This window comes from Jaculus jaculus, chromosome 5, assembly GCF_020740685.1.
Source record: "Jaculus jaculus isolate mJacJac1 chromosome 5, mJacJac1.mat.Y.cur, whole genome shotgun sequence".
Classification (NCBI taxonomy): Eukaryota; Metazoa; Chordata; class Mammalia; order Rodentia; family Dipodidae; genus Jaculus; species Jaculus jaculus.
This window is the reverse complement of record NC_059106.1, coordinates 157,779,189-157,804,656: the sequence shown is the minus strand read 5'-3', so window position 1 is coordinate 157,804,656 and position 25,468 is coordinate 157,779,189. Positions and strand designations below refer to the sequence as shown.

General features: G+C 44.1%; 1 protein-coding gene across 3 annotated transcripts in view; it reads left to right on the top strand.

The window, feature by feature from the left end:
* Tmem50b (transmembrane protein 50B) overlaps nucleotides 1-25,468 on the top strand; it is a 59,155-nt gene that overhangs the window by 7,642 nt on the left and 26,045 nt on the right. For 2 of the 3 annotated variants that reach the window (XM_045151072.1, XM_045151073.1), the window contains exons 2-3: nucleotides 19,145-19,284; nucleotides 24,934-25,046. In XM_045151072.1, the coding sequence (XP_045007007.1) occupies nucleotides 19,186-19,284; nucleotides 24,934-25,046 (212 nt within the window). In that variant the 5' untranslated portion in view covers nucleotides 19,145-19,185. Of the gene's footprint in view, nucleotides 1-7,395; nucleotides 7,438-19,144; nucleotides 19,285-24,933; nucleotides 25,047-25,468 lie in introns of all 3 variants that reach the window. The other variant, XM_045151071.1, reaches the window with a different exon arrangement.

Genomic DNA, 25,468 nt, shown 5'->3' with positions numbered 1-25,468 from the left:
TGGCACACGCATCTAGAGTTTGTTTGCAGTGGCAAGATGCCCTGGCATGCCAATCCTATCTCTCTCCTTGAAAATAAAAATTAAAAACACACAAAAGAGCCGGCTGTGGTGGCGCACGCCTTTAAGCCCAGCACTCAGGAAGAGGCAGAGGTAGGAGGATTGCCGTGAGTTCGAGGTCACCCTGAGACTCCATAGTGAATTCCAGGTCAGCCTAGCCTAGAGTGACACCCTAACTCGAAAAACCAAAAAAAAAAAAAAAAAAAAAAAAAAACCACATAAAAATCTTCACTTCAAACTTGACTGTGTAAGGAAAGGATAGTGCTTTCACTATTAGAAGAAAACTTTCAGAAAAAGGTGAGCTAAACAAAACGGCTTTGGCTTACCCGACGGTCACAGGGGCTCTTTGTGAGGAAGTTGAGGTATTGTTAGGAGGAGACCTAAGAAATGGTGCTCAGCTCTCAGGGCATCTCGAGAGCTCTAGACTGGGAACACAGGAGAAGTAAGGTTATTTCTGCTTCTTAGTTCCCATGAGCTTACCAGCAATTACCAAGATCCATCGAGGCCACACCTCTCTGAGGTGAGTGCATGACCACTGCTGGTGCAGGCCTCAGGCTGCGGGAGAGCAGAAACTGCATCAGCGCGTGCGCAAGGTCATGCCAGCCCTGCCTCGCACAGATAGGAATCTGTGTCACGCCTCGGGCCCCAAAGCTGCCAAAGCCCTGGGGACATTGTGCTGCTCCAGTTTGGCCTGGCTGTGTGCATCTGAGGCACAGCTGTGTGCTCCTTAGCTCTCCTGTGTTTTGTTTTTTTTTTGAGATAGGGCATTGTTCTAGTCCAGGCTGACCTTGAATTCACTATGTAGTCTCAGGCTGGTCTTGAACTCACGTCGTCTTCCCGAGCACTGGGATCAAAGATGTGTGCCACCACGCCCAGCTCCTGTGTTCTTCGGTAGTGATTTGTTCCTCTCTCGTGGAGCTCAGACTCTAGTGGGATTTTGATGAGAAGTTAATTTTTGGATCCCATGCTTGTGTGGATGTTTCGAGTCCACCTTCATGCCTGATAGCCTTGTGATTCATATTTTGGCTGATAGTAGAATTTCCTTCAGAGTTCCATTGTTATCTGCGTCCAGTGTTTTTTAGCTTTTTGTTTGTTTGGTTTTTGAGGTAGGGTTTTATTCTAGCCCAGGCTGACCTGGATCACTATGTAGTCTCAGAGTGGCCTTGAACTCACAGTAATCCTCTTACCTCTGCCTCCCAAGTGCTGGGATTAAAGGTGTGCACCACCACACCTGGCTAGTGAATGTTTTGAGTTAAACATGGTGTGTGAGTTTATTTTCATCCATTAAGTTAAGTATTCAAGAGATCCTTTAAATATAAGAATAGAAGCCATCTCTCCTGCCCTTTTGTTTTTTGACCACCCCCTCTCTACTCTAAAGTTTACAGAATCTCTACTTTAGTGAGTTTTTTTTTTTCTCCCCCAAGTCTCACTCTAGCCCAGGCTGACCTGGAATTCACTATGTAGTCTCAGGGTGTCCTTGAACTCATGGTGATCCTCCTACCTCTGCCTCCGGAGTGCTGGGATTAAAGGTGTGCACCACCACACCTGGCTAGTGAATGTTTTGAGTTAAACATGGTGTGTGAGTTTATTTTCATCCATTAAGTTAAGTATTCAAGGGACCCTTTAAATATAAGAATAGAAGAACATCCTTCCTGGGGACTTTCTTAAAATAATCAATTCATTTATTATTTGAGAGCAGAGACAGAGTACACTAGGACTCACTGCAGCTGCAAACTCCAGACACATGTGCCACTTTGTGCATCTGCTTTTCTTTTTTTGCTTTTGTTTTTTCAAGGTAGGGTCTCACTCTAGCTCAGGCTGACCTGGAATTCACTATGTAGTCTCAGGGTGGCCTTGAACTCATGGTGATCCTCCTGCCTCTGCCTCCTTAGTGCTGGGATTAAAGGTGTGTGCCACCATGTCCAGCTTTTTGTGCATCTGTTTTTATGTGGGCACTGGGAAACTCAACTCATGCCATTAGGCTTTGCAAGTAAGTGCCTTTAACCACTGAGCCATCTCCCCCAACCCTTGAAATGTTTTTATTTTTATTTATTTATTTGAGAGAGAGAGTGAGGGAGGGAGAGAGAGAATGGGCACGCCAGGGCCTCCAGCTACTGCAAACGAACTTCAGATACATGCACCACCTTGTACACCTGGCCTGCATGGGTTCTGGGGAATCAAACCAAGGTCCTTTGGCTTTGCAGGCAAGTGCCCTAACCACTAAGCTATCTTTCCAGCCCATTTGAAGTGTTTTAAAATCTTTTTTTATGTGTGTGTGCTTGCACTCCTGCATCAGATGCACACACTGCTGTATGTCTGGTTTTATATAGATGCTGACCTGTGGCTGGAAGGCTTTTCAAGCAGGTGCCTGCAATTGCTGAGCTCTCTCTCCAGCTCCATCTGTCTCCTTTTGAGACGAGACGAAGTTTCTCATTGGCCTGGAGCTCAGCAATTCGGCTAGACTGGCTGGCCCGCGAGCCCTGAGGATCTTCCTGCTCCTGCCTCCCCAGCACTGGGGTTACAGGTGTGCACACCCCACTCTGCATTTTACGTGAGTGTTGGGGGCTGAAATTTCTTAATTTTTTTTTCCAAGGTAGGGGCTCACTGTAGCCCAGGCTGATCTGGAAGTCACTCTTTAGTCCCAGGCTGGTCTCAAAATCACAGTGATTCTCATACCTCTGCCTCCTAAGTGCTCAGGTTAAAGGTGTGCATCACCACCTTGGCCCTTGGCAGTTTTCGAATTTCTAGTCTGAACTCTTTTTCCCCATCACTGCTATTTTAAAAATTATTTATAGTTTGGGCTGGAGAGATGGCTTAGCTGTTAAGTGCTTGCTTGTGAAGACTAAGAACCCCGGTTCAAGGCTCAATTCCCCAGGACCCATGTTAGCCAGATGCACAAGAGGGCGCATGCATCTGGAGTTCGTTTGCAGTGGCTGGAGACCCTGGCGCGCCCATTCTCTCCCTTTATCTGCCTCTTTCTCTGTGTGTCTGTTGCTCTCAAATAAATAAATAAAAATAAACAAAAATAAAAAAAGTATTTATAGTTTATTAAATGCTTTTTTTTTTTTTTTTTTTTGGTTTTATGAGGTAGGGTCTCACTCTAGCTCAGGCTGACCTGGAATTCACTCTGTAGTCTCAGGGTGGCCTCAAACTCATGATCCTCCTATCTCTGCCTCCTGGGTGCTGGGATTAAACGTGTGTGCCACCACACCCGGCTATTAAATGCTTTTTTAAAGATTTATTTTTATTTATTTATTAGAGACAGAGAGAGAGAGTGAGAATGGGTGTGCCAGGGCCTCTAGCCATTGCAGACAAACTCTAGACGCATGTACCACCATGTGCATCTGGTTTACGTGGGACCTGGAGAATTGAACCTGGGTCCTTAGGCTTCGCAGGCATGCACCTTAACCTCTAAGCCATCCCTACAGCCCGCATTTATAGTTTATGAGACAGTGTCTCATACCAGTTTAGGCTGTCCTTGAAGTAATACCCAAAGCTCAGCTCAAGGTAATCTTCCTGCCTCAGTCTCCTGAGTGCTGGGCTTATAGGCATATACTACCATGTTTACTATTTTTTTTTTTTTTCAAGATAGTGTCCCGCTCTAGCCCACAGCTGACCTGGAATTCACTATGTAGTCTCAGGGTGGCCTTGAACTCATGGTGAGCCTCCTACCTCTGCCTCCTGAGTGCTGGGATTAAAGGCATATGTCACCATGCCTGGTGATGGTGATTTATGCCTTTTTTTTTTTTTTTTTTTTTCTGAGGTAGGGTCTCATTTTGGCCCAGGCTGACCTGGAATTAACTATGTAGTCTCAGGGTGGCCTTGAACCCACAGTGATCCACCTACCTCTGTCTCCCGAGTGTTGGGATTAAAGGTGTGCATCACCATGCCCAGCTAATTTTTACCTTTTTGATTAAAAAAATTTCTTTTGAGCCAGGCATGGGCCACCATGGCCAGCTTTAAAATTTTAAAAAATATAACTTTAGGGCTGGAGAGATGACTTAGCGGTTAAGCGCTTGCCTGTGAAGCCTAAGGACCTCGGTTCGCTCGGTTCCCCAGGACCCACGTTCGCCAGATGCACAAGAGGGTGCATGCATCTGGAGTTCGTTTGCAGTGGCTGGAGACACTGGTGCGCCCATTCTCTCTCTCTCTCTATCTGCCTCTTTTTCTCTCTGTCTGTTGCTCTCAAATAAATAAATAAAAATTAAAGAAAAAATTTTAAAAAAATACAACTTTAGCTAGGTGTGGTGGCACATGCCTTTAATCCCAGCATTCAGGAGGCAGAGTTTGAGGCCACCTTACATAGTGAATTCCAGGTCAGCCTGGACTAGAGTGAAACCCTACCTTGAAAAACAAAACCAAACAAACCTAATTTTATTATTTATTTCGGGGGGGGGGGCGGTGAAGGGAGGGAGGGAGAATGGGCGTGCCAGGGCTTCTAGCCTGTATCACCTTGTGCATCTGGCTTATGTGGGTCCTGGGGAATTGAAGTTGGGCCCTTTGGCTCTGCAGGCAAGCACCTTAATTGCTAAGCCATCTCTCCAGCCCTGTTTTTCATTTTTGAGCAGGGTCTTATTATGTAATGCAGGACAGTCTGAAACTTGCTATGAAGTCCAGGCTAGACTTTACTTAATTTTATAGTCTTCCTCCTGTAGTTTCCTCAGTGCTGATTTTATAGACATGTGCCTTATTTTCTTGATTTATTCTTCAACTCTTTTATTTGCATTTTCTCTTGCTTTTTTGCTTTTGCTTTTTGTCCAGGGGTAAAAGGTGTCTGAAACTTGCTTTGTAGCCCAAGCTGGCCTCAAACTCTGTCCTTCTGTTTCAGCCTCTAGTGCTAGGATTAGAGGTGTGTGCTATCATGCTTGGTTCCTATTTGCAATTTCAGTAAAAATTTTCACTATTATATTTTTAAATTGCAAAAGCCACTTTCAGTTCTCTCAACATGTCTTAGGATAGATAGTGTTCTATTCTTGGTTTTCTCATGTTCAAAAGATTTTCTCATGTTCAAAAGATTTTTCTCTCTCCCTGTATGATTTGTTATACCAAGCTGTTTTTCTCCCTCTGTTTGTCTTTCACGGTAAATTTCCTCATAGGCTTAGTAATCTTTGATTCTTTGCTTATGACTAAGAATGGTGGGCCAAGGTAGTTGGCAGCTCTGAGCCTTCACTGCACAGGGCTGTCACATTTGTGGAAACCCTGATAACTGTGCTGTCTTAACCTCACTGGGTCCTCCAGAAGAGTCTTCCTGCTTGGAAGGACAAGATCTGACTGCCATGTCCTGAGCTACGACAGAGGTTGAGACCATCTCCATTCAGCATACAGCTCCTTCCCTGGTTTGCAGTGGGGTCCCCACGTCTGCTGTTGTGTCTGTATCCTGAGTCCAGAACACAAGGAACTGGAAATGAACCACCCACCCACCTGCAGACTTGCTGTTTACGGGAGGAGCACTTGCTGACGCCATGAAGGGATTGCATCTGGGGACCTGTTTTCCACTGCCCTTCCCTGGATGGCTTCTCGTCTTTCCCTGCTGCCAGCTTGGAGCTTGCCTTTCTTGGGTGTGCCAAGTCAGTTTTTGCCCATCTGCCTTCTAGCTTTCAGCTCTCACTGCTGTTTTCTTATCTTTTTGTCCTTCCTGTCATCAAAAACTCCTTCTGTATTTTAGGAAGGCTTCAGGAAGGAGTGAAATAGGGTGCTTATGGAGTCCTCATCCTCACAGTAGTGATCTGGCGGTGCTCTGGCGTGGTGTACCTGCTGCAGAGCAGTCCTACGTTTGTGAGCCATGTTTCTGGCTGATGGGCAGGACTGAGTGCTCAGTGTGCCTATGCCCTCACGAATGCCTACTCTCAGAGGGGCTGAGGCCTTGTCCCCATTTACATACCAGAAGCCTAAAGCCTAGGGAGGCTTAAGTTGAGCCAGTGGCTGATGCATAGCTAGTCCAGGAAGACTAGTGTGGATAAGCGAACCTGTCAGGGTAGGTCCAGCAGGAAAGAGTGGGTGGAGGAGTGAGCCCCATGCCGGTGCTAGCTCCCGGGCTCAGGTCTTTAGCCACTGCCAGAAGGTGTTCCTTAACATTCAAGTTGTCCACTTGATTTTAGCCTTTTAGGAAGATTCTTGTGTGTGTGTGCGTGTGCTTGTGTACATGGGTGTGTAGTAGGTGTGATGTGTGTCTTGTGTATGCACAATGCACATGCACATGTGTGAGGATGTGGGGTCCTGTCGTATGCCTGAAGGCCAGAGGAGAACATGGGGTATTTCCTGCCATTACTCATCTGCTTGTTTCTTTGAGATGGAGTCTCTTCAATGATTCAGGAACTCATTGGTTTCCTGAGCCCTAGCGATATTCCAGAATGGGCTCCTCACAGGCAGGGGTGTAGCTGTACGTCGCCATGCTTGTTAATTATATGGGTTCTGGGGAATTAACTGCTGGCTCTCAGGCCTCCACAGGCCCTCACGCTCACATGGGAAGCACTCTTACCTGCCGCATCATCTCTTCAGCTCTAGAAATACTCTCAATGTAGAGTGCATCTGAATACTTTTGTTTTCTCAGTACTGCCTGCCAGCATGGTTCTCTTTTGCCTGTGTGGCTTGAATGCTATGACCCTAGAGCCAGTTTGTCTGAACTGGAGAGTAGGCATGATGACTAAGCAGGGCTCCTACTGGGGAACCTAGAAAGGACATGAGTGAGTAGAATTTGGCTATGGCAGGATTGGCTCTTAGATTGTGTAGCAGTCATCTGTATCCACATGGAAATTCATGCTAATATGCCTTTCTGGTTCTTTTCATCTTTTTATGACAATTTTTTTTCACCTTAGTGTGTGTATATGTGTATAGGTGTATCAGGGTCTCCTAGGTGCAAACTAATGCCTGTCCAGCTCCTCTTAGGTGGCTGGAAAATTAAACCAGGGATGACAAGATTTATAGAGAAATGCCTTTAACTGCTGAGCCATCTCCCCAGCCCTACAAAATATTTAAATATACAGAAAAATCAAATGAGCAATCGGTTCAACATTGTTAATATTTTCCATATTTGGTTTGTATTATTATTATTATTACTTTTTTTTTTCATTTTTTTGAGGCAGAGTTTTACTTTCTGGCCCAGGCTAACCTGGAATTCACTGTGTGGTCTCAGGTTGGCCTCGAACTCATGGTGATCCTCCTACCTCTGCCTCCCGAGTGCTGGGATTAAAGGCGTGTGCCACTGTGCCCAGCTATTATTGGTATTATTATTTTTTGTTTTTGAGACAGGATTTCACTTTGTAGTACTGGCTGTCCTGTAACTTTCTTTGTAGTACAGGCTGGCCTTGAAACTGATTATTTTCCTGCTCCGGCTTCTAGGTGCTGGCATTACAGGTGTGACCATCTCACATAGCTATACAGGTATCATTTTGTTTAACCATTTGACATGCTTTGGTACACTGCCAACATTGACCCAAATACATAAGCATAAATATGTTACTCCTTATTAGGGCTTTTGAAAAATATTTTATTATTTGAGAGAGACAGAGAGAGGGAGAAAGAGGCAGAGAGAATGAGTGCACCAGGGCCTCCATTCACTGCAAAGAAATTGCAGAGGCATGTGTCTCCTTGTGCATCTGGCTTTACACGGAGAATTACACCTGGATCCGTAGGCTTTTTCCTGCTCCCTAACGCTCCCCATGAGTGTGAATTTAGCTTGGCATGGGTCACTGTTAGCTTTGTGTTGCTCTGACCAAATACCAGAGAAAAACACCTTAAAGCCAGAAAGGCCTATTTGGCTCCCAGTTTCAGATGGTGCGCTGCATGGTTGGCTGGCTCCATTGATTTCAGGCCCGTGGCAGGGAAGAAATGTCTTGGTGGTGAAAGGGACCTGGCTTAAGGCAGCTGGAAGCTGACTGAGAGAAAGCAAAAAGGGGTTGGGAACAAGATGCACCCTTCAGTGACTACTGCCTCTAACTGGGCCTTGCCTCGCCTCTGCCACCTCCCAGTAAGGCAGTCACGTTTGAGGCTTAGGTAGGGGTGGTCCAGCAATGCGCAGCACTAAGAGACCCCGGGTGCTGAGAGAGCGAGGGGATGAGTTTGTAATGAGGTTCAAACGAATGGGAAGGCAATTAAGAGGTTTCTTTTTTTCTTTTGAGATTTGTGTGTGTCTGTGTGTGTGTACACGTGTATGCATGTCAGGGCCTCTTGCCACTGCAAACCCCATATGAGTATATGCTTGCTGTACTTTTTGTGTTTGGCATATGAGGGTGTCTTGGCACTTGAGCCTGGGCTGACGTGTTGTAGGCAAGTGTCTTTAATCACTGAGCCATCTTCCCAGCCTTTATTAAATGTGTTTTTTAAAATTTTTATTTATTTATTTGATAGCAACAGACAGAGAGAGAAAGAGGGAGAGAGAGAAAGAGAGAGAATGGGTGTGCCAGGGTTTCCGGCCACTGCAAACGAACTCCAGATGCGTGCGCCCCCTTGTGCATCTGGCTAATGTGGGTCCTGGGGAATCGAGCCTCGAACCGAGGTCCTTAGGCTTCACAGGCAAGTGCTTAATTGCTAAGCCATCTCTCCAGCCCTTATTAAATGTTTAAAGTGGGAGGAAAATACCAGTTTTGTGCTATTTTTATATAAAAAAGTATTTCAGCTGCAGTTTGAAGAACACTGTTGTGTGGCTAGATTGTTGGGCAGTGGTGGTGAGAGAACATCAGCACTGAGGCCACTGTGGCGATGGAGACAGGTGAGAAGAGGGAGGCTGAGGAGGCAGAATCAGAGAAAAGCCGGTGGCAAGGATGACACCTGGGTCTCTGGCTCGTTGAGCTTGATGAATGACGATTCATTTGTTGTAGGAAATGCCAGGATCGAGAATAGGCTCAGGCTTGGAAGAGACTTAACCCAGCTTCAGACATGTTGGTTTGATGGTCATCATGGGACAGAGGTCAAGCAGGTCGTTGTTTATATGGATCTGGGACCTGATGTTTCAGTTTGGCAGTCTTTGTGTGTGTGTGTGTGTATGTGTGTGTGTGTGTATGTGTGTGTGTGTGTATGTGTGTGTGTATGAGAGAGAGGGAGAGAGGGAGAGGGAGAGAATTGGCGTGCCAGGGCCTCCAGCCACTGCAGTTGACCTCCAGGTGCATGTACCATCTTGTGTGCATGTGCGACCTTGTACGCTTGTGTCACCTTGTGCTTCTGGCTTACATGGGATCTGGAGAGTTGAACATGGGTCCTTAGACTTTGCCAGCAAGTGTCCTGACCACAAAACCGTCTCTCCAGCCCTGGAAATCAGTTTTATTGGGAAGCAGCAGAGGGGAAGACTCATCAGGTAATTTACATTTGAATAATTAATTCTTTTTAACAAGGATATTACTTAGTCCCTTTGAAAACCCATGCTCCTCCATATCTTGTACCTTGGTTGTAGATTGCAGTCTTTTACACAAACTCGAGATACTTTAAAAGTTTTACTTTTTATTTATTTATTTGTATTTTTTATTTATTATTTGAGAGACAAAGAGAAAGAGGAAGAGAGAGAGGGAGAACTGGACTGCCAGGACCTCAGCTGCTGCAAACAAACTACAGACTCATGTGCAACCTTGTGCATCTGGCTTACGTGGGTTCTGGGGAATTGAGCCTGGTCCTTAGGCTTGGCAGGCGAGCGCCTTAACCTGTAAGCCATCTCTCCAGCCCTACTTCTCATTTTTTTTTTTCAAGGTAGAGTCTTACTCTAGCCCAGACTGACCTGTAACTCCCTCTGTGGTTCCAGGCTAGCCTCGCATGGCACACCTCCTGCCTCTGCCTCCCGAGTGCTGCTTAAAGGCATATGCCACCATGCCCAGTTACCAAGTTTTACTTTTCTTTTATGTGATTTATAATTCAGAAGGCAAGAGAACATTCTCTGAAATTAAACATGTGAAATGTTTTCCCCAAAGTGCTTAGATCTCTGAATAATTCATGTCACATTTTAAGGCCTATAAAACACACTGAGTGCCTGACAGGTTCATAGCTAACTCAAGGAGAAAATTATATTCGGTCTCCTTTGGCAAGCTTTGCCCCACAGTACTTATAGAGGTCACTGGTCCTGATGGGACCATTTTCTTCTCTTTCAGTGTGACCTACAGTGTTCCTCTAAGTGAGGACTTTATCTTCGCTTTCTTGTCCATGCTGTGTTTGCCACGGGCAGGAGTATCTTAACCTCTCCATGAAAATGGTCTCGTAGTGGACGGCAATACAGTGTCCTAGTCCCAAGCACGGGGTGTGAACTTCAGTGAAAAGCCCAGTTTGCCTCCTTGCCAATTGTGTGACTTTGTCAAATTAACTAGTCTCTAAACTAAGGTATGTCTGACCTGGGGCTCACAGGCCATATACTGTAAAAATGACCCAAAACATAGATGACAATGTCATGTCTCAATGTCAAAAGATTGAACACGCTGAAAACCTATATAGAAAAATAGTAACTACTTTCATGTGTTGTGAGAATTGAATAGAGTAGTATTTTCTTTTTTCATTTTTAAAAAATTATTTTATTTATTCATTTGAGAAAGAAAGAGAGAAAGAGGCAGAGAGAGAGAGAATAGGCATGCCAGCACTTCTAGCCACTATAAACAAATTCCAGATGTATGTGCCACCTTGTGCATCTAGCTTTATGTGGGTACTGGGGAGTTGAACCTGGGTCCTTAGGCCTTGCAAGTAAATGCCTTAACTGCCGAGCCATCTCTCCAGCCCTTATTTATTTATTTTTTTAAAATTTTTTTGTTCATTTTTATTTATTTGAGAGTGACGGGGGGCGGGGAGGGAGGCCGATAGAGAGAGAGAGAATGGGCGTGCCAGGGCCTTCAGCCACTGCAAACGAACTCCAGATGTGTGCGCCCCCTTGTGCATCTGGCTAACATGGGTCCTGGGGAATCGAGCCTCTAACTGGGGTCCTTAGGCTTTACAGGCAAGTGCTTAACTGCCAAGCCATCTCTCTAGCCCCTGTTTTTATTTTTTTAAGAGTAGTGTTTTTGGGCTGGAGGGATGGCTTAGTGGTTAAGCACTTGCCTGTGAAGTCTAAGGACCCTGGTTCGAGGCTCAATTGCCCAGGACCCGTGTAAGCCAGATGCACAAGGGGGCTCATGTATCTGGAGTTTGCAGTGGCTGGAGGCCCTGGCGCACCCATTCTCTCTTTCTCTGCCTCTTTCTCTCCTGTCTATCACTCTTAGATAAATAAATACAAATAAACAAAACAAAACACACACAAAAAGAGTAGTGCTTTCTTATGAAAGCCAGGTACGGCAACTCAGGCTGAGGGGAGAGGATCACCAGTTCCAGGTCAACCTGGGTTACACTGTGAGACCTTGTATCCAAACACCGAAACTCAGAAACAAAACAAATTTTTCTGAGAACTCAATGGAGTAGTCTATAAGAGCTGTGCATTTGTAAACCCCTGGACTACTGGTGGGGGTAGTCAAGGTAATGGGGGAAATGGGGGCTCCATTTTTGTCTTATCTGAGTCAGTTTGTTTTGCTCTGGTAGTGCAGAACTTGTGTCTTGAATGGTGCTTATTTTATTTGATATTTTATAAATCTGTTCATTTATTGTTAACATTGTTATGACTTGTTGCTAGAGATTGACTTGACAGTTGCTCATGGTACATCCCCAGTCCTGTAACAGATTTTCTTTTTGTATGTATGTGTGTGCGTGCGTGCGTGCGTGCGTGCGTGCGTGCGTGCGTGCGTGTGTGTGTGTGTATGGTCGGCTTGGACTGAGGCCTGTCTTAAAATAACAGCTACAAAAGGTAATTAACATTCAAAAGGTGTTGGCTGATTTCTAAGGTGTGTTGAACTGTCCCCTCCCCCATCCCAAGCATGTTCGTGAGACACACTTTGGAAATGTTCAGAACGTGGTCTGGAGGAGTTGTGTGCGGATGTAAACCCTTGTGTGTGCGCCCTCACCTGCTCTGATAAAGACAGACTAGAGAGGCACACCACTTTGACACTCAGACCCCTCCCATTCTCTCCCTGAGTACTTAGTGGTCCCCATGGCCTTGGGTATCACTTCATGCTGACAGCCTCTAACCCTAACCTGTCCTAAGCCACTCTCACATTTTACCTGTCTTCTGGGTATGTCTCCACCTGCACATCCTTTAGGCACATCAAATATATTGCGTTCAAACTAACCCTCCTCTTCCTCTCTTCCTTTCCACAGGCCCTCTCCCCTGCTTTTTTTGTGGTAGAGTCTCACTCAAGCTCAGGCTGACCTGGAATTCACTATGCAGTCTCAGGGTGGCCTCAAACTCACTGTGATCCTCCCACCTCTGCCTCCCGAGTGCTGGGATTAAATGCGTGCCCCACCACACCTGGCCTTCCACAGGCCCTTTTTTGACCAGTGGTCTCAACAGTCACTGGGCACCCAGCCAGGAAACCTGAAGATCATATCTAACTCTTTCTTGTCTATTGCTCATACTTAGTATTTGTCAAATCAAACTTTTTGGCTTGTACAATGTGGTTTCTGTTTGCCTCGTTAACACTTCTGTCTGATGCGCTACGTTCCTCTTCACTCCCTCCTCGGCATTGCTGCCACCTGCAGTATTTTTCTGGCTTATAGATCTGACCCTGTCACTTCCTTGCTTACAAACCTCCAATGGTTTCCTGTTGCTTAGAGCAAGGATCTGCAAAGCGTAACCTGGAGGTGACTGGCTGTCCACTCGTTTTGTAAATGCAAGTGTTGCTGGAACAGCCGTGCTCATTTGTTCACACTTTGCATACGGTTGATTTCCTGTGAGGACTGCAGAGCTAAATAGTTGTGACAGGTCACGTGGTCCACAAAGCCTGGAGTGTTTTCTGTCTAGTTCTTTACAGATAGATGCTTGGCTTACAGGATAGAATTCAGACTGAAAATAGGATGAAAGTCCTTCATGATTGACTGTCCCAGGTTTAGTTATCCTCTAAAACACCTTAAAATCTAGCCTTTTTTCTTCTGGGTAGATATCATTTTGTGTTTTTATTTTTTTGTTTAAGAAACTCCAACTCACACTTCAATTCATAGCTCAGTTTGTTCTTTTAAACTGTAATCATCTTTCTGACAAGCAGTATCCTGTATTTCTATTATAGTGTTTCAGAAAAATCACCATAATGTGGCTGGTTAGCTCAGAAGCACAAAGTGGCCCATGTGTCTGGAGTTTGTTTGTAGTGGCAGGAGGCCCTGGCGTGCCCATAGTCACTCTCTGTCTCTCTTTCTCTGTGTCTCAAATAATCCTTTTGAAAGAATCGGATTCTTTCTTTTAAAAAAAATTAGTAATTTGCAAGCAGAGAGAAAAGAGAGACAGAGAATGGGTGCACCAGGGCCTCCAGCCACTGCCAATGAACTCCAGATGTATGTACCAGTGTATCTAGCTTTACATGGGCATTAGGGAATTAATGCTGGGGTCATTAGGCATTGCAGGCAAGTACCTTAACTGCTGAGACATCTCTCCAGTCTTCAAATAAACTTAAAAAAAAAATCCATTGTTATTTTTTCTTGTTGCCTTTTATTTATTTATTTATTTGAGTGAGAAAGAGAGAATTAGTATGTCAGGACCTCAGCCACTGAAATTGAACTCCAGATGTTTGTGCCACCTAGTGGACAATGTAACCTTGCATTTGCCTCATCTTTGTGCATCTGGCTTATGTGGGATCTGGAGAGAGATCGAACATGTGTCCTTAGGCTTCATAGGCAAAGTGCTAAGCCGTCTCTCCAGCCCCCTGGAATTCACTATAGAGTCTCAGGGTGGCCTTGAACTCATGGTGATCCTCTTACCTCTGCCTCTCAAGTGCTGGGATTAAAGGCGTGTGCCACCACACCCAGCACAAAATTTTTTTTTTAAAAAGTGTTTTGGGTTTTTTTTCGATAGGGGAGGGTTGTTGGGATATATGGAGGTACGATCTTGCTTTAGCCCAGGCTGACCTGGAATTTACTGTGTAGTCTCAGGCTGGCCTCAAACTCACAGTGATCCTCCTACCTCCACCTCCCAAGTGCTGGAATTAAAGGCATGCGCCACTAGGCTCAGCTTTTTACAGGAGGTTTTTTGAAAGGTAAGAAGAACCGGCTAGTTCATTGTGTTACTTATAACTTATTATAACTTTATTCTTTAAAAAAAAATTTTAGCTGGGTATTGGTGACACATGCCTTTAACTCTAGCACTTAGGAGGCAGAGATAGGAGTTTCCCTGAGAGTTAGAAGTCATCCTGGAGCTACAGAATTCCAGGTCAACCTGGGCTAGTGTGATACCTATATTGAAACAACAACAACAAAAAAACCAAAAAAACTATTTATTTGTAAGCAGAAAGAGAGAGAGAGAGAGAAAATATGAATGGGCACGCCAGGGGCCTCCAGCTGCTGCAAATATGCCATTTTGTGGATTTGGCTTTATATGAGTACTGGGGAATTGAACCCAAGTCATTGGGCTCTGCAGACAAGAGCCATCTCTCCAGCTCCTAAAACTATATTAAAAAAAAAAAACAACTATTTAATGATCAGACTGCACACTTTGAAAATATGTTAACTAAAAGCAAACAAACAGCTGGTTGTAGCACCCCCACATATCACAAATGGACACACTGGGGCTTGTCCGTGCAGTGTTTATATGTGTGTCATGTGTTCATATGGTAATGCTGTTCCTCCAACACAAAATGATGTAAAAGAAGTAATATTACAGGCTTTCTTCGTTAATAGCAGTCATTAGCATTCTCTCATACCAGTAACCAGTTTTGTTTTTCAAAAATAGATCAAATCTGTGTTAAATAAGCTATTTTACTTTTAAACATTTGTTCTGTTATTGGACATATACATTTTACTTATGTTCTCTTTGCTCTTGTTACATCTCCAAAGACTGCAGTCTTTTTTTTTGAAATTTTTATTTTTATTTATTTATTTGAGAGCGAGAGCGAGAGCGAGAGCGAGAGCGAGAGAGAGAGAGAGAGAGAGAGAGGGAGGGAGAGAATGGGCGCGCCAGGGCTTCCAGCCACTGCAAACGAACTCCAGACGCATGCGCCCCCTTGTGCATCTGGCTAACGTGGGACCTGGGGAACCGAGCCTCGAACCGGGGTCCTTAGGCTTCACAGGCAAGCGCTTAACCGCTAAGCCGTCTCTCCAGCCCAAGACTGCAGTCTTATATGAAATATCATCTGTGTTTCCTCTGTAAGGCAGGGAGCCAGGGCTGGAATCATCAGCTTTCATTGAGTCAAGACCGTGTGGTGATACAGACATAGCAGTAACCAGCGGTCATGAAAAGCGGTTTTCCTGGTTGGGCGTTAGTTCGTAGTACGGCGGCCTGTTCTCCCAGTGCTCACCGTCGTGCTGGGCTCTTGCTGTTCTGGCCTCCTCTTTCCTTTGTTTCTTTGAGGCAGGTTACACAATTTGGGGGTTTAGGAAGGCTTATGAACCCTAACTTTTGGACCTTGTCTATCTACTTTTTCTTTTTAGCAAGCTCAACAGAGTGGACTTTTTCAGTTTTTCAAGGTAGGGTCTCACTCTAGCCCAGGCTGACCTGGAATTGACTATGGAGTCTCAGGGTGGCCTCGAACTCACAGTGATCCTCCTCCCTCTGCCTCCTGAGTGCTGGGATTTGGACTTTTTTTTTTTTTAATGCAAGAGAGCAAGAATGAGAGAGAGAGGGAGAGAGAGAGAGAGAGAGAGAGAGAGAGGGAGGGAGGGAGGGAGGGAGAATTGACACACCAGGGCCTCCAGCTGCTGTAATTGAACTCCAGATGCTTGTGCAATCTTGTGTGCATGCATGACTTATATTGTCTATAATTATGGAAGTTGTCAATAATTTTTTTGTTTGTTTTTTTGAAGTAAGGTGTCACTCTAGCCCAGGCTGACCTGGGATTCCCTATGTAGTTTCAGGGTGGCCTTGAACTCACATCAATCCTCCTACCTCTGCCTCCCTCCTGAGTGCTGGGATTAAAGGTGTGCGCCACAACCCTACTTCAGTTTCAGTGCTGGGACTAAAGGTGTGGACTGCCACACCCAGATTAATGGCCACCTTCTTTAATTTCTTCAGCTGGTTTCTCCATAGTGGTTAAGGCGCATGCCTGCAAAGTCTAAGGACCAGGTTCTATTCTCCAAGTCCCTCGTTAGCCAGATGCTCATGGTGGCACATGCATCTTGGGTTTGTTTGTGGTGGCTAGAAGCCCTGGTGTGCCCATTCTCTTTCTCCCTCTCTCTCTCTGTCTCAAATAAATAAATAGTATGTCTATATTTATTTATCTGCGATACAGAGAAAGAGGCAGACAGAAAGAGAATATGGGCACACTTAGGGCAAATGAACTCGAGACACATATGCCATTTTGTGCATCTGGCTTTACGTGGGTACTGGGGAATGGAATCTGGGCCCTTAGGATTTGCCAGCAAGTGCCTTTAATTTCTGAGCCATCTCTTTAGCCTGGGAAATGAATTTTATAATGAACTTCATGTGGGGAATGAATTCACTTTGTTTTTAACCTTCAAGCACTATTTCAAATTCATAGTGACCTTCCTTAAACTTGACTTTTAATCAGTTAACATTTAATTTGTCACTAACAGTTCACTACAATGTTGAAAGATGTCTTGATCAAATGTGCCCCTGTGGCTCTCTGTTGCAGCAGGTAGTAAAAATCAGCTGACTGCCTTGAACTTGTGGAGACTTGGCTTTAGCTGTGTACATTGTGCCTGTGCACCTGCTGCAGTCGAACTCCAAAATGTCTCGTGTGTGGGGCACACCCACTCACAAATCAGTCAATCAATCAATCAGTCATCTATCTATCTCAGTTTGCTTAGCTATCCTCACAGCTGTTTTTCTCTGCTGAGTTCCCTGGTGTCTCTCTCCACCGGTTGTTTAGGGGTTAGCCAAGAATTAAAAGTGTCTGGAGTGGCACCTGCATCTGGAGTTCTTTTGCAGCAGTAAGAGGCCCTCCTGTGCCTACTTCTGTTCTTGTGCTCCCTGCTGTCTCTCCTTCCTTCCCTCCCTTCCTCCCTCTCTTCCTTTTTCTGCTTGCAAATAAAAACAATATTAAAAAAAATAGGGCTGGAGAGATGGCTCAGCGGTTGAAAGCACTTGCTTGCAAAGCCTGATGGCCTGGGTTTGATTCCCCAGTACCCACGTAAATCCAGATGCACAAAGTGGCACATACATCTGCCCACCCATTCTCTCTGTTACTCTTCTACCTCTTTCTGGTTGTAAATAAACAAATAATTTTAAAACAAGATTGATGGCATTTCTAAGAAGCAACACTGGTAGTTGTTTTCTGGCCTCTATACACACATGAACATGCACCCGTGCACATGTGTCCACCCCCCCCCACAGCCCTATATGCATGCACATACATGCATAAAAAGAAACTTGATAACTTAATTTTAAGAGAAGAACATCTCAACAGGAATATAGACTGAGTATAAGCATGAGACTTAGAAAAATTTCACTCATATTTTCTATTTCTAGTTGTACCACTGTTCAATTATTTTTTTTTAATTTTTATTTATTTATTTATTTGAGAGCGACAGACACAGAGAGAAAGACAGATAGAGGGAGAGAGAGAGAATGGACGCACCAGGGCTTCCAGCCTTTGCAAACGAACTCCAGACGCGTGCGCCCCCTTGTGCATCTGGCTAACGTGGGACCTGGGGAACCGAGCCTTGAACCAGGGTCCTTAGGCTTAACAGGCAAGCACTTAACCGCTAAGCCATCTCTCCAGCCCTGTTCAATTATTTTAACATATATATCAGTACCTTTTTTTGCTGTAAAGAAATCTCTAGCTGGGCGTGGTGGCGCACACCTTTAATCCCAGCACTTGGGAGGCAGAGGTAGATGGATTGCCATGAGTTCAAGGCCACCCTGAGACTGCATAGTAAGTTCCAGGTCAGTCTGGACTAGAGTGAGACCCTACCTCAAAACAACAACAACAACAAAAAAATAGTGTGTTTGGGGTTTTCTGTCTGTAACTTAATCCTTCCTGAGAGTTATCACTCCAGTTTCCAGCTGTTGTGATATCTCAGGCCACTAAGGCTCTTCCTTGAGTTCTAGCCTCTCTGTCCCCCGTGAGCCCCTTGGTGGGAGGGAGTACATGGGAGCTCCTCAGTGGGTCCCAGTCACTGTGTTTGCTTGCTCACGAGGTCAGATTTCCTTCAATTTCTGTCTACCTCTCAGAAAGCCGCCTGGCCCCACAGAATGGCATATATTTTTAGTCGCAGCACACAGGAAGCTGAGGTAGGATGATCACTGTGAGTTTGAGACCAGCATAGGCCTACAGAGTGAGATGCTGCCTTGAAAAAAACAAAAAAAAAATCTCCTTTTTTTTTGAGGGGGGGAGAGGGTAGGATCTCGCTGTATCCCAGGCTGACCTGGAATTCACTATGTAGTCTCAGGGTGGCCTCAAACTCATGGTGAACCTTCAAGATAACTGTGTCTGGCACCTTAGCTGGGATGGCTCAAAGTTCAGAGGAATGCTATATCTCAAACCACTGTCACCTAGAAGTGTCTTTACTCACCCATCTGGCAGTTAATGCAAGTGGCTGGGACGCCTACACATGGTTTCTTCACAGCATGGTAGCATAGGTGTCTGCAAGGTGCCTCAGGACCCTAGCATTTGTGGTCCAGAGAACTGAGTGGAAGCTGAAGGCATTGCCTTCTATGACCCAGTATTGGAAGCTGCATGCAGAAGTTTCATAGCACTCCCTCCTCATTTGGTTGGCCAGTCTTTATTGTTGACTCAAATTGAAGGGGTAGCAGAAGTAATATAGCATAGATATTCTAGTCATCCGATTTAAAGTCAAGGGCTAGGACATAGACCCACCTCTCAGTGAAGAAGAGTGTCAAGGGATTTATGGACAGGGTTGCTGTTTTGTTTTGGGTTCCCAGTGAACAAGCCCATGGCTTTCAGCTTGGATGAGCTCTACCCCTGAGTTGCAGATTCAGCCCCTACAGACTAGCGCCAAAACCACAGTGCTTATTTAGCAGACAGTAAGCGCCCCCTTGTGTCCAAGACGCATGCATTTTAACAGGGACTTGTTTTTTTCTTTTCAGTTATAAGCCTTAAGTTAATTTACTATTAAAATTTTAAGAAATAAATCAGATATTTTACCCCTCAAAAGCATTTCCTTAGGTTGATTATTTCTTGTGTTTTGTTTGTAGGGCATAGTGTTTGATGAAAAATCTATGTGTATGGAGTAAAAATGGCAGGCTTCCTAGATAACTTCCGATGGCCGGAATGTGAGTGTATTGACTGGAGCGAGAGAAGAAATGCTGTTGCTTCTGTGGTTGCGGGCATATTGGTAAGTGAGGTGACATTTATACCTCATATTTTTATTATTCATTTATTTTGGTTTTTTGAGGTAGGGTCTCACTCTAGCCCAGGCTGACTTTTAATTCACTGTGTAGTCTCAAGGTGAAGAAGCTGGGCATGGTGGTACATGCCATTAATCCCAGCATTCGGTAGGGAGAGGTACGGGATTGAGGTCACCCTGAGATTACACAGTGCATTCCAGATCAGCCTGGCCTAGAGTGAAACCGTACTTCAGAAAAACAAACAAGAAGTGGTGAAGGAGGCAGAGGTAGGTGGGTTGTTTTGAGTTTGAGGCCAGTCTGGAGCTACAGAGTGGGGTCCAGATCAGCCCCCTTCCTCAAGAAAATAATCACCAAAAAAAAAAAAAGGCGAAGAACATTTTTTTAATTAATTTCTGCCTTAATCTTTATTATTTCTTCCTGATAACTGATTTTTTAAATTTTTATTAACATTTTCCATGATTATAAAATATATCCCATGGTAATTCCCTCCCTCCCCACCCCCACACTTTCCCATTTGAAATTCCATTCTCCATTATATTACCTCCCCATTACAATCATTGTAATTTCATATATACAATATCAACCTATTAAGTATCCTCCGCCCTTCCTTTCTCTGCGAAGAACATTTCTGCAAGCCTTAGCCCCACTCCGGAGAGGAGAGGCAGTGAAAGCCCCCAGAGCCAGTGCAGGGGGTCGGAGCGTTCCTGCCCCATCCAGACTGCACAGCTCCATTCCTACACTGAATAGAAAGGACTCTGACTTTCATGATCCAGTCTGCCGACACCCCTGGCTGGATTCCATGGGCTCAAGTTCCGATGACATCAAGCATCTCTGTCTGCCTGGCCGTTTACACTCATGCCCGGTTTCCTCTCTCTGTTTCATCACAAAGCTAGTGGGAAACCATCTTTGATGTAGCATGACACCGGAATGTGGCCAGTGTAACGTAATTGCCCCAAATCCTATGTGATTGTGCTTTCACTGAGAACAGCCAGTGGGTATGTGTGAACCCGGATGCCGCAGTATGGCAGGATAGAAAAGAACTCGAATCTTACTAGTTGAAGGAGACAGAGCAGCCGTGTCTTGGGAAGAGCTTGTTAGGCCAAGGCTGCTGCGGGTTATCCTCTCTAGGTGCTTATATCACTCTGACTGCCGTATATCAGCCAGATCATGGTGCCTCACACCAGAGATCTTCACTGTGGCTACACATCTCAGCCCAAGGGCTCACAGGAAGCAGGAAATCCACTTGTAGCTTTTGCTATTACTCATTTGTTTGAGAGAGAAAGAGGCAGATAGAGAGGGAGAATGGGTGTGTCAGGGCCTCTAGCCACTGCAAACAAACTCCAGATGCATGCGTCACCTTGTACATCTGGCATACGCGGGTACTGGGGATTCAAACGTGGCTCCTTAGGCTTCGCAGGCAAGAGCCTGAACCACTAAGCCATCTCGCTTTTACTTTTTGTTACTTAAAAGATTATCAAGTGGGCTGGAGAGATAGATGGCTCAGCAGTTAAGGTGCTTGCCTGAAAAGCTTAACCCAGGTTTGATTCCCCAGTACCCAGTATCAGATGTACAAAATGGCACATTCATCTGGAGGTCATTTGCAGCAGCTAAAGGCCCTGGTATGCTCATTATTCTTCCCCTCTCTCTCTTTCCTTGCAAATAATAAAACACTTTAAAAAATATTTTAAGTGTGTAAACAAGAGTAGAGAAGTTGTGCAGATCCCCTCTCCTCCTGTACCTTGCATAGTTATTATACAGCTTGACAGAAACAAAAATGATGACAATTTTTAAATTTTGTTTTTGTGTTCCTTCTTTTCTTTTCTTTTCTTTTCTTTTCTTTTCTTTTTTTTTCTTTTTCTTTTTCTTTTTCTTTTTTCTTTTTCTTTTTCTTTTTCTTTTTCTTTTTCTTTTTCTTTTTCTTTTTCTTTTTCTTTTTCTTTTTCTTTTTCTTTTTCTTTTTCTTTTTCTTTTTCTTTTTCTTTTTCTTTTTCTTTTTCTTTTTCTTTTTCTTTTTCTTTTTTCTTTTTCTTTTTCTTTTTCTTTTTCTTTTTCTTTTTCTTTTTCTTTTTCTTTTTCTTTTTCTTTTTCTTTTTCTTTTTCTTTTTCTTTTTCTTTTTCTTTTTCTTTTTCTTTTTCTTTTTCTTTTTCTTTTTCTTTTTCTTTTTCTTTTCTTTCCTTTCCCAAGGTAGAGTCTCATTCTAGCCCAGGCTGACATGGAATTTACTATGTGGTGATCTCAGGGTGGCCTCGAACTCTTGATGATCCTCTGCCTCCCAAGTGCTTAAGATTAAAGGCTTGTGCCACCATGCTGGGCTGTTTTTTTTTTTTTTTTTTTTGAGGTAGGGTCTCACTCTAGCCTAGGCTGACCTCACAGTAATCCTCATACCTCTGCCTTCAGCATATTGGGATTAAAGGTGTGTGCCACCATGCCTGGCTTGTTTTTTTTTTGTTTTTTTTTTAAAGGGCTTTAATTTTTATTTGTTTGTTTATTTGAGAGAGCGAGAGAGAGTCAGAGAGAATGGGCATGCCAGGGCCTCCAGCCACTTCAAACGAACTCCATATGAATGTGCCACCTTGTGCATCTGATTTACGTGGGTCCTGGGAAATTGAGCCTGGGTCCTTTGGCTTTGCAGACAAATGCCATAATAAGCCAACCTTCCAGCCCTTGTTTTTTTTTTTTAACTTAAAAATTTTTTTTCATTTATTTATTTGAGAGAGAGAGAGGGATAGAGAAAGAAATAGGTAGAGAGAAAGAGGGAATGGGCACGCTAGGGCTTCCAGCCACAGTAAACAAACTCCAGATGCGTGCCCCGCCTTGTGCACCTAGCTTACCTGGGACCTGGGGAATTGAACTTAAGTCCTTTGGCTTTGCAGGCAAGAACCTTAATCGCTAAGCCATCTCTCCAGCTCTTATTTTTTTTAACTTAAAAAAATATTTATTTATTTGAGAGAGAGAGAGAATGAGTACACCAAGTCCTCTAGCCATTGCAAACGAACTCCAAATGTATGTGTCACCTTGTGCATCTTATGTGGGTAATGGGGACTCAAACCTGGGTTCTTAGGTGTCTCAGATCAATTGCTTTAATTGCTAAGCCATCTCTTCATCCCTTACCTTTTTTTTTTTGTTGACAACATTCATAATTATAGACAATAAACCATGATAATTCCTCCCCTACTTTCCCCTTTACATATCTACCCTTTATCATATCCCCTCCCCTTTCAATTAGTCTCTTTTTTTGTTTTATTTATTTATTTGAGAGTGAAAGCTTGTTTTTTTTCAAAAGGAATTTCAGGGCTGGAGAGATGGCTTAGTGGTTAAGGCACTTGCCTGCAAAGCCTAAGAACTCATGTTTGAATCTCCAGGTCCCACATCACCAGGTGTAGTGATGCAAGCGTGCAGTGTTGCACATGTGCCTCCAAGAGGGAACATGCACCTGGAGTTCGTTCTCAGTGGCTGAAGGTCCTGGCACACCTGTTCTTTCTCTCTCTCTCTCAAAATAAATTTAAAGGAAGGAATTTCAGCATCTTTTGTTTTTGTTGTTGTTTTTCAAGGTAGGGTCTTACTATAGCCCAGGCTGACCTGGAATTCACTATGTAGTCTCAGGCTGGCCTCACAGCAGTCCTCTTACCTATGCCTCCCAAGTGCTGGGATTGAAGGTGTGCACTGCCATGTCCGACTCAGCATCTTTTATGTTTTGAAAATTTGTGTCTAGTTCTATACTCAAAGTTCAACTGAAAAGTGAGGCCAAACTAAACAAAATAAGGTACAGTAGGAACTAAAGATAACTATAGAATTCTGTGTATAGAATTCTTTTGGATCTTCTCTCTTCTCCTCCTCTTTCATTTTGGATTTTGAAACTGGCCTTGTTACATTGCCCAGGCTGGTTTAAAGTTGAGACCCTCCTGCTTTTACTCCACAGGTATTAGGCTTACAGGCATGTAATAGCACACCTGGTCTCCCTCACCTCCCTAGACAGGATCACCCTGTATAGTGTGGGCTGGCCTAGAACTCACTGTGTAGCTCAGGCTGGCCTAAGTGCTGGAATTATAGGTGTGACCCGCTCTTCCACCCTTCCTCTTTCTCTCTTGGGACAGTCTCATATATCCTAAGGTGACCTTGAACTTGCACCATAGCCAAGGATGACCTTGGAATTCTGATATTCCTAATTCACCTCCCCAGTTTTGGGATTATTTGGCTGTACCACTGTGCCTGGCTTTTGTGATGCTGAGAATGGAGCCCAGAGCTTCAAGCACATTAGATACACGTTCTACTCCAGTCATTCCTCCCCTTTCCTCCCCACCTCCTCCCTGACTGCTAGCTAACATTTGAAGGAAGGGCAGGATTGGTTTCTAATGAGATTGGTCTGTGGTTTTTCCTCTATTAAATTATTTTCAAGTTTATCAATTGTTTCCCTTCACAAAAGAGTTTGGAAGCTTTTTGTGGATGTTTTAAAACATTTTTAAAAATCTCCTAAACAAGCCAGGCATGGTGGCGCACATCTTTAATCCCAGCACTCAGGAGGCAGAGTAGGAGGATCACCATGGGTTCGAAGCCACCCTGAGACTACATAGTGAATTCCAGGGCAGCCTGAGCTAGAGTGAGACCCTACCTCAAAAAACAAAACAAAACAAAACAAAAATATCCTAAACAAGCCGGGCATAGTGGCACATGCCTTTAATTCCATCACGCGAGTGGCAGAGGTAGGAGGATCACCACGAGTTTGAGGCCACCCTGAGAATACATATGTGTGTGTGTGTATCCTAAGCATTAAGGTTGCACACTATGCCCATTTTGTCATTTTAGAAAAGTGTTTGCCCATCTGCATTTAAGCTGTCTAGGAAACTTTTTACTGTCTTCTGTACTTTGGGTCTGTTCAGCTTGGTTGACCTAAAACCATTACATTTTATGTACTCACCGTCATTCACTTACACAGTACTAAAATCACATAACCTAAAAGGATAGCAGGCTAATAGTTTAGGAGTTGCAACAGGTGATTCTTGTTAAGAAAAAACAAAAGTGCTTGGGGAAAGATAGTTAAGAGAGAAGAAGGCTGTCGGTGACAGGGAGTTGGTTATGTTGGTAGTTAAGGAGAGCTTCTGCTAATGTAATGATGGTGGGTGGAAGAATTAAACAAGTCATTCCTATATCAATTTTTCTTCTTTCTGTGAGAACAGAACTTCAGAATCTTACTCAAATTTGACTATATATGTTCATCTCATCTGCTGCAAAGGCCAAGTAAACAGGGGATTCCTACATTTGTATTTTAGCATCTTTTGCTCATTTTTCTTTTCTTTTTTTTAATAAAAACATTTTATTTGTTTATTTATTTGCCAGAGAAAGAGGGAGAGGGAGAGAGAGAATGGGTGCGCCAGGGCCTCCATCCACTGCAAATGAACTCTGTGCGCCCCCTTGTGCATCTGGCTAACATGGGTCCTGAGGAATTGCACCTGGCTCCCTTGGCTTTGCAGGCAGACACCTTAACCGCTAAGCCATCGCTCCAGCCCAGTATTCTAGCATCTTTTAAAACGCAAAATATTTTGTTTCATTATGTGATGTGCAAGGAAGCAAGCGTTGAAGAGCAGGTGCTGTGTTAAGCAAAAGTTTTGGTATTCTCTTCAAGCTCTTTCTTTCTCAGTTTTTTACAGGCTGGTGGATCATGATTGACGCAGCCGTGGTGTATTCCAAGCCTGAGCAGTTGAACCATGCTTTTCACACGTGTGGGGTATTTTCCACATTGGCTTTCTTCATGTAAGTATGAAGGTCATAATCCTTAATCTCACTTCAGGATACTTTTTGAAGAAATATTGTAGCTAGGATCCACATATGAGAGAGAACATGTGGCGCTTGGCTTTCTGGGCCTGGGTTACCTGACTTAGTATAATACTTTCCAGGTCCATCCATTTTTCTGCAAATTTCATAACTTCATTTTTCTTTACCGCTGAGTAGAACTCCATTGTATAAATGTACCACATCTTCATTATCCACTCATCTGTTGAGGGACATCTAGGCTGGTTCCATTTCCCAGCTATTATAAATTGAGCAGCAATAAACATGGTTGAGCATGTACTTCTAAGGAAATGAGATGAGTCCTTTGGATATATGCCTAGGAGCGCTATAACTGGGTCATATGGTAAATCAATCTCTAGCTGTTTTAGGAACCTCCACACTGT